Source organism: Miscanthus floridulus, unplaced genomic scaffold (genome assembly GCF_019320115.1).
Source record: "Miscanthus floridulus cultivar M001 unplaced genomic scaffold, ASM1932011v1 fs_848_4_5, whole genome shotgun sequence".
NCBI classification, from domain to species: domain Eukaryota; kingdom Viridiplantae; phylum Streptophyta; class Magnoliopsida; order Poales; family Poaceae; genus Miscanthus; species Miscanthus floridulus.
The window spans coordinates 94,857-103,643 of record NW_027097348.1 but is presented as its reverse complement, the minus strand read 5'-3'; the positions used below and the strand labels follow the sequence as shown (position 1 = coordinate 103,643).

At 45.8% G+C, this 8,787-nt stretch overlaps 2 protein-coding genes across 2 annotated transcripts; both read left to right on the top strand.

Moving 5' to 3' along the window:
- Positions 1–5,688: 5,688 nt before the first annotated feature.
- On the top strand, positions 5,689–7,524 carry LOC136533312 (uncharacterized). Its single transcript, XM_066525874.1, has one exon. It carries the CDS (start codon positions 5,689–5,691, stop codon positions 7,522–7,524), a length of 1,836 nt encoding a protein of 611 aa, XP_066381971.1.
- Positions 7,247–8,549, top strand: LOC136533314 (uncharacterized). The gene is made up of 3 exons (XM_066525876.1): positions 7,247–7,648; positions 7,756–7,874; positions 7,949–8,549. Exons 1-3 carry the CDS (start codon positions 7,528–7,530, stop codon positions 8,465–8,467), a joined length of 759 nt encoding a protein of 252 aa, XP_066381973.1. The 5' UTR covers positions 7,247–7,527; the 3' UTR covers positions 8,468–8,549.
- Positions 8,550–8,787: the final 238 nt, after the last annotated feature.

Here is an 8,787-nt window from a genome sequence, read left to right as displayed (position 1 = left end):
ATCATTTTCTTTTAATGCGAAGTGGTCATCTACTAATCTTTCTATATCATTTCAAGTAAGGATGCAAGCAGGTTTGTCCACAAACACACAAATAGGCCATTTCAAGCTGGTTGCTCGCAGGAGCCTGTAACAGAACCGACCAATTATACGAAATTAAGTAAGAAAAAACATCCGCCAAAGCAGACGATTTAGCAAACTTAAGCCCGTATAACCCGGTAGTCCGTAAAATCACGAAGGATTTCAAACCAACTTCCATTCCAGCCAAGATCGTAATAAGTTTAGCGGTCACCATCACATATTACATAAAAGTTCACCATCTCAGATACATCAGAGTTTCAAAATAGTTATTACAAAACCAGTTCGAATAAAAGTAGCGGAAGTCATTTGTTCAAACCACACACACACTCACGCGGAGTTTAAATATAGTGCCAGCGAATGATCATCTCCTACAAAAGCATCAGACGAAACATAAGGAATGACCATGCCCATGGTCCTAAGCATCACCCATCGCAGGATACAAGCAGTTGATACAGTAGTCGTAATACATCTGCCCATCTGCAACAAGTGGGAATAAAACCCTGAGTACGAGAAGGTACTCAGCTAGACTTACCCGACATAACCAAAAATAAGTGACACCAAGGATTATGAAGGGCTTTATAGTAGGGTAGCTGACTCATTTGCAAAAAGAAACATTTTTAGCATTTCAAGAACCTTTCTAAAAGCATTATTGCCAAGTTAATTATTATTAACCTGCCGACTAGATTTGCACCTATACTAGAGTAAACATGTGATTAAGCAGATACTGATAACCAATGATCACTAAACAACTCCCATACTGTCATATTCATTATAACTGTCCAAGTGTTCCATAAACATTTACTACGATGAAGTCACTCAAGTCAAGTGCTCACTGTCCAGGAGCGATGGCGATTCGAATCGATTCCTAACCAGCTGGTGATTTATTCCTTACACAAACCTCACTCACCCGCTAAAGTGAGATATTGATCACCGAGTCAACTTTCTAGGAATCTCGAGTTTGCCAGGAACCACATGTAACCGGGGGCCGACCGACTGTACTTTGGTCTTATCATCCCGCCCCTGTGTTCTACCACACCTGCTCCGGCACAGTGCGTTGCGGGCAATCTACTCGGCCCGAAAAATCTCCCAGCTTTGCGATCGAAAGGTACTTTATTCGGCCAGCTAAATGTAAGGCATGCGTTCAACATGACTCGAGGCCCAACAACGGTCAGTCCTTAATCGACACAGACGGAAAGCACTACAGTCAAAAACTCTGCAAGTCTCCGTCCGGTCTCAACTTTATTTGACACTTAGTTATACCATGACCTCATAGTCATCCAAGCAGATCCAGATAACCACCTATAGCTCGCAGGTGACAGGGAATCACCCGACTTCTACTGGTCTAAGCCAGCTAAGCCTTGACTCGACTGCGGATACCCAGGTAACAAGGATATAGTATAACAAAGGTAGACAAGGTATAATGCAGCAACGGTTGCAAACAACTCCTGAACGTAATGCATCAATTAAAGTAAAGCATTTAATTAATAATTGCAAACCGGGAGAAAATGCTCCGGGGCTTGCCTCTCTCGAAGGAGCTCGGACGGTGATCAGGGCACTCCGGAAGTTCCTCAACGTCCTCCTCGTCGGCTTCGGGCACTTCCTGCTGCTACACCTCGAGCTGCTCCTCGGGCTCCTCGGGTATGACGACTGGGTTCTCGGTTTGCGATCCTGTATGATACAATGTGCGTAAGTGCTTATGCAATCGGTGCATCGGATGAGATGAATACGATGGATATGTTAAAATGCAAGGTAGTCAACATCATCCAAGAAAATATACTACAAGCACATGTCATCTACTGCATTCTCTTCTACTACTAATATGTTAAGTCAACATATCTTATGAAATGCTTCAAAGACACACCAAAGCTTTACTAATTTCTTAAACACATAAAGAAATGCTTAATTAAACCCTAATTAATAATAGGTTTGAATAGCAACCTCTATTTTTCTTGCTTAGAAAAATCTTAGAAAATTACTACAGCATAGTATTACCCTAAGAAGTCTACCATCAGATTTTTATGGTGTTTGAATGAGTGGATTAGCCTACACAAAAATCACAAGCTATGGCAGGATTATGAACATAAAAATACTTTGAACTGTGAAAAGTGTCAAACAACAGAGTTAATATTTTTCCTATGTTCTTCATAGCATACATTGACTGTACAAAAATTATCACATGCATGTTTTATACAAAGTTTGCTCTCTAGCAAAAATAACAAAAATCGGCTATTAAAGGTACTTGAACTACACCTCAAAATTTTCCCACAGCACATGCATGAAACATATTTTTCCTAGGAAATACATGACATAAGAAGATTAACAAACTTGGAATCATATTTTTCTGAAGCTTATAGATTTTTCTACATATTTTTCAAGTTATCAGCAATATTCATGATTAAATAAAACTCTACAGCAAAGTATCTCAAAAATGACATGCACAATTTTTTCCAAGTAGATCTGAAGATAAGGAACCTAGACAAATTTATTTCAACAGATTTGGAGCAACTTTGAGTACCCAAACATTTTTCAAACCATTTCCAATTTCAAATAATAAAGAATAAATTGAAAACCATTTATTCAAACGCTACTGGGCCAGCCCGCTGAAATCAGCTGGCCCACGGCCGCTTTTGGCCCGCGCGGCCCGAGCGCAAGGGAGGGGAAGACGGCCCGGCAAGGCGTCGGCCCACGGCCTGGCTCGGCCTGGCTGGCTGAGGCAGGGCCATGCCGGCGCTTGCGCTGGCGCGGCGGCGCGGCTCGGCCACGAGGCCGGCGGCCATCTCCGGCCATGGCAGGGCGAGCTGGCGGGCGCACGGGATGCGCGAGAAGACGGCGAAAACGGTAGGGTAGCTAGGCGGGGCTGGAGAAGAGCAGGAAGGCGACTTCCATGGCGGCCGAGCACGGCGGCGCCATGGCCGTCGGTGGCGAGGCTGAGGCGGCTCTACCTGAGCTCGGAAGGCGGCGCAAACGTGAGCACAACTTGAAGGAGGGCAAGGCGGAGCTGCGGGCGCGCGATTGCCGGCCGAGGTGGAGGAGCCGCGGCGAATTGCGCCGGCGGGTGCGCGGCGCGGCGAGAGGTAGGGCTTGGGGCTCTCGGCTTTGGCGGAGAGGAAAGACAGCGCGGGAGGGAGTGAGCAAGCGCACCGGCCCCAGCAGGTGTAGGCGGGCGCATGGGCGCGGGTGTAGGCCGGCTACGACACGCGGCGGCGTCGACGGCGCATGGCCGCCACGCGGCGGGCACGCTCTGCCGCGGTCGGGCGCGCGGCGCGGCGCGTCAGCGGGCAGGCGCGCGGAGGCAGGCCAGCGCGGCGCTGGGCTGGGCTGGGCCGAGGCGAGGCGAGGCGCGGCGCGCGCGGGAGGCTGGCTGGGCCGACTTCGGTCGTGGGCCAGAAGCGAAGCGGCGGCCCGCGAAGGAGGAAAAAGCCTTTTCCAAATATATTTTCAAGGAATTTTTAAATGCCATTTTCAAATATTATTTTGAGCAATAAAATGACATCTTTTGAAAATGTGCCAAAAATGAAAGTTGCTTAGAATTTAATTCTCTACAACTTTGCTTTTATGACCACAGCCAGATTCTTTCTAGATTTTGAATTATAAGATCAAAGTCCACGTTTAGCTCAAAACCCTAAATTTTGGGAATTTATTTTTGAAGCCAAATTTTGAATTAATTTGAATACAAACCTTGCTCCTAAAATTGAACTAAACATTGCTAGATGATTTACAATAGTAGCCAAATATGTTTCACTAACCTAGCAAGCATAATTTGGGCAAACACAAGTCTAAACAAGTATATGCAACATTCATGTTTCACGAGCATGTTTCATATGTTTCGAAACAGTGTTTCAATTTTTTTATTCACATGATTTGGCATGTATGATTAATATGCTTGATGATGCATAATATGTATGATTTGCAGTGCCTAAATGGTGGCATAACACCGGGGTGTTAGAGAGCCCTCTTAAAATTGCCTATTTGTGGGTTTAGGGACAAACCCGCTTGCATCCCTAATTTCAATAATTGCAAATGATCCAAACCCACAGCCCACAATAATGACCTAAACATTATTGAATAGTGGTAATTATGAGCACTTTCTTTATCATATCGTTCTTTTTTATGCAGTCCACTAATTTAGAACACTTATTTTTCATGTTGTTATTAAATAAACTGATTTATGTGGTGTCCTCTCCATCTTCTTTTAGTATTTGTGTCCTCTTGGACAGCTTCTGTTTAAACTTGTAGCTGGCTAACTCTTGTCTTTCTGGTGATTTAGTTGTCTCAACATTATTCAAAGAGAGCAAGGTCTCACAGCACAGATGTTCTCAGAATGTTATTTGCTTTATCTTTCCCGGTCACAGCAAGCTTGCCTCAGGTATTGTATTATAACTGCTTGTGCTTGAAACCTTTTCCTTATAGTTTCTTTTACATATGCCAGTAATTCAAGATGTAGTGTAACCTTTTGACCTAATACACTTGAGTCAACATTTTCAAACAATATGATGGATACATCTTTTTATTTGCTTTATGTTTCTAGTTGTTTGATGGTTCCCTCCATTAATCCAGTTCAATGATTTCAAGTCGTCCGATTAATCGCGATTAATCGCGATTAATCGTCCTAATCGGTCCTGGGTGCTCGATTAGGGACCTCGACCCGATTAGCTCGATTAGGGGCCTGGTCGTCCGACTAATCGTCGCCTAATCGCGATTAGTCGTCCGATTAGGGGTGGGACGACTAGTTTTGGCTATTTTTTTTGCTGCCGCGCGCGGGCCACTGGGCGAGCGCGCCAGAGCGCGAAAACGCAGCTGCGTGAGCACGCGCGCGGGGTCACGGGCGCACGGGTCACGGGCGCGCGCGAGCGTGGGAGGGATAAGGGGTTTTGGCTGGTAGCGACAAAAATTTCACGGGAAATTAACAGCCGCCGCCGGCCCTGTGCTCGCGACTCGCGAGTCGCGCCCGCCCTCTGCTCCGCCGGTGGCCGGCGCCCCTGCAGCCTGCTCCTGCCGGCGGCCCTCTGCTCCGGCGGTCCCGCCCGCCCTCTGCTCCCGCGGTGGCCAGCCGCCCAGCCCTCTGCATCCTGCTCCCGCCGGCGGCCATCTGCGCCAGTCCGCTCGCCCTCTGCTCCGCGGTGGCTGGCCATCTGCGGCTCTGCGCCCGCCCGCCCTCTGTTCCTACAGGTGCCTGGTCGCTCAGCCCACTGCTCAGGTGTCTGCTCCCGCCGCCTGCCATCTCCTCCCGCCACCCTCTGCTCCAGCAGGTGGCCGGCCCTATGCTGATCTATTCCCGCCATAGCTGCCTCCCTGCTGTTCAGGTCCTTCCCTCATCCCCTGCTCCTCTGCCCTCTCATCTCTACTCCTCTGATTTGGATGCTTCATGTTCTCTCAAGGGTCAGGGGCTCAGAGTTAGAGCTGCATTCCTCTGATTTGAAGGCCTGAAGGTGTCGGCCCTCTGCTCGTTGGTGATGAGCTGCTCTGACGACTGTATGTCCATTTTCCCTCCCCATCTGCTCTCCTGACCTACATGGCTGCATCCTCTCTGGCTCTGCTAGTAATGCTGCTAACTATCAGCCTTGTGCTTGTACAGCTGTGGAGCGACGACGTGCAAATGTGGAAGTGATAATGCCGATGCCTGACCTTGACGGAGGTGTTCTACATTCATCATCTGGGTCAGGTGCAGCAGCCACGGCTTCCTCAGCTAGTCCAGATGTTGCAACACTAGTTGAGAGGGCTATTGCAAAGCTACCTCCAGAGCTTGCTGCCCAAGCTGTTAACACCAAGAGGAAGGCAAAATCACAAGATCCAGGATGGAAGTATGGGTGGTGGCCAGATGCTTCGAAGAAGGATTTTGTGCAGTGCATATTTTGCAAAAAGATTGTCCCCTCTGGAATAAAAAGATTCAAGCAGCACCTTGCCGGGGGGTATGGAGATGCAGTTGGATGTCCTAGTGCTCCAGAAGTAGTTAAGAAGGAGATGGCTGATTACCTGAAAAAGAACTCAAGAACTATTCTAGCTTTGAATCCTACATTAGGTGAAGATGAAGAGCAACAAGATGATGCTACTGCTGCAGAAGAACCAGCAGCTGTACCAGAACCAAGCTCTGGAACAAAAGTCAAGCAAAAGAAGAGGATTGCTCAGGCTGCCATCTCTTCTTTCACTGTCACTGCTGCACCAAAACCAGCCACTCAAAAAATGTCTAGATCAGTGAGCTCAATGCTTTGCAAGTCACCGGAAGAAGTAGTTGAAGAGAGGCACAGATCCAAGCATAGTCAACCTACACTTGAGCATTGCACAAAGAAAAGTAAGGAGGCCAAAGTAGTTGTTGATGATCATGTTGCAGATTTCTTCTATGAGAATCGCATTCCATTGAAAGTCATTAATTCTAGAAGCTGGAAAGTTTTGATTGAGTCAATTGGACAATACGGCCCTGGGTACCGCTCACCATCATATCATGATATAAGGGTACCACTGCTTGAAAAGGCTGTGAACAGGACATCAGAGTTGAGGAAGAAGCATGAGGAGGCTTGGAAGGAATATGGCTGCACCATAATGTCCGATGGGTGGACTGACACAAGCCATCGCCATCTCATCAATTTCCTTGCTAACAGTCCAGCAGGGACTTTCTTTCTAGGGTCTGTTGATGCTTCAAGTGAGATAGCAAATGGACCATTGTTGGCTGATTTGTTGGAGAAGCAAATAGATAAGGTTGGGAAGGAACATGTGGTACAGATTGTCACTGACAATGGAGCCAACTTCAAGGCTGTAGGGAGGCTTTTAATGGAGAGGATCCCACATCTATTTTGGACACCATGTGCTGCCCATTGCTTGGATTTGTTATTAGAGGACATTGGGAAGATCAAGGAATTCAACACTTGCATCAACATGGCAAAGAAGGTGTGTAGGTTCATGTACAAGCATGGGAGGATTCTAGATCTCATGCGAGATAAGATTGGAGGAGATCTTGTGAGGCCAGCTATAACTCGCTTTGCCACTTCATTTCTCACATTGGCAAGCATGCATAAGAACAAGACTGTATTGAGGAATTTAGTGGTTAGTGAGGAATGGCAAGCTACCAATTTCTCTAGCACTACAGAAGGCCGGCAAGTTGAGAACATTATCCTTTCAATGCCATTTTGGAATAAAGTGGAATTATGCATAAGAGCTACACATCCACTTCTTGTTGCTCTTAGGATTGCAGATGGAGATGAGACACCTGCGGCTCCTGAGATTATGGCAGCCATGGATCATGCAAAGGCTGCAATCAAGGATTCTTTGAAAGACAAACCAAATTTACTCAAAGAGGTACTAGAATATTTTGACAAGAGATGGGAAAACCAAATGGAGCAGCAGTTGTATGGAGCAGCCCTATACTTGAATCCAAGCAAGTACTTTGCCATAAGGGAAAAAGATAGGAGACAAGCCACAAAGCTGAGAATTATGTTTAATCAAGTTATGTGAAAGATGGTGAGTGATGATGAGGACCAAAACAAGATAAGCAAGCAAGCAGATGACTATGAGAGGTCTGAAGGCCAATCCTTCTCAAAGCCAGGAGCAATAAGAGACAGAGATAGAAAAAATCCTAGTAAGTTCTCCAATCTGAAATTTTGTATAATTATTTCCTTACCTTTTCTGAAAGATATCAGCAATGAACTAATAATGGATTTCTATACTTTGGAATGGAATTTGCAGTTCTTTGGTGGGGTGCATATGGTGGCCTGACATATGAACTTCAATGTTTAGCAAAAAGGATTGTTAGCCTTTGTTGTTCTGCATCTGGATGCGAGCGTAATTGGAGTGAATTTTCTACTGTAAGTGCTATGCTACAGCTATTGTTGTGCTAAGTAATTGAGTATGGTATCTAATTCTGCAATCTTTTGTGTAGATCCATACAAAAAAGAGAAACCGGTTAGAGCACAAAAGGTTAAATAAGTTGGTATATGTCAGCTACAACCGCAAGATGGAAAACAGATTTAAAAACATTAGAGAGCTGGGTTCCAAAGGAAAGCGATCAAATCCACTCTTGCTTGATGAATTTCATTGGGAAAATGAATGGGTCAATGACAATTGTGAACCAGTTCATGAAGGTGCTGCCAATGCTATTACTTGGGCTAATGTGGATGATGCTATTGGTGCAACTCAGGGTCTAGAGGGCCGTAACTTGCCTAGGGCTGCTGCTGCTCGTACTGCTATTCCTGCCCCTGTGAGGCGTACTTATGCTAGGAAGCGTCCAAGGAACACAGTGGCTCAAGATCTTGATGAAATAGATGATGAAGAACAAGATCAGCAAGTAGAATCTGATTCAGCAACACCTATGGATGAGGATGAAGAATCTGCACCACCACCAACAGCAACTGCAGATGGACATGGAGGCTTCCATTTCAATGATGATTTGCTTTATTAGATGGCTACTAGTTGCCTACTTTTGTTGGACTATTGTGTGTTGATGTTTGCGACTTTGTGTTGAACACTTTTGCTTATCTGTACTAAACTAATTTACTTATCTATACTAAACTAATTTGGTTATGTAATATGCTGCCCGTGTGGCTGCCATGGTCTGCCAAATGCTAGATATTTGCTACTGCAGCAGTGCTGCTATTGATATGTGTCAATAACTCAAGATCAAGACTACATTAGTGTTGCTAATTATGGTGTTCTTTGGTATTGCAGGCTTCCAGCAACAAGTCAGCAAAGGAATGGAGTTTGGGACAGTTGGACAGTGAA

Bases quoted from the DNA above. Each gene is read 5' to 3' on its own strand.
- LOC136533312 (XM_066525874.1), top strand. From the start codon at position 5,689: ATGCCGATGCCTGACCTTGACGGAGGTGTTCTACATTCATCATCTGGG.
- LOC136533314 (XM_066525876.1), top strand. From the start codon at position 7,528: ATGGTGAGTGATGATGAGGACCAAAACAAGATAAGCAAGCAAGCAGAT. The intron at 7,649-7,755 runs GTAAGTTCTCCA...TGGAATTTGCAG, and splicing joins CAGAGATAGAAAAAATCCTA to TTCTTTGGTGGGGTGCATAT. The intron at 7,875-7,948 runs GTAAGTGCTATG...TCTTTTGTGTAG, and splicing joins ATTGGAGTGAATTTTCTACT to ATCCATACAAAAAAGAGAAA.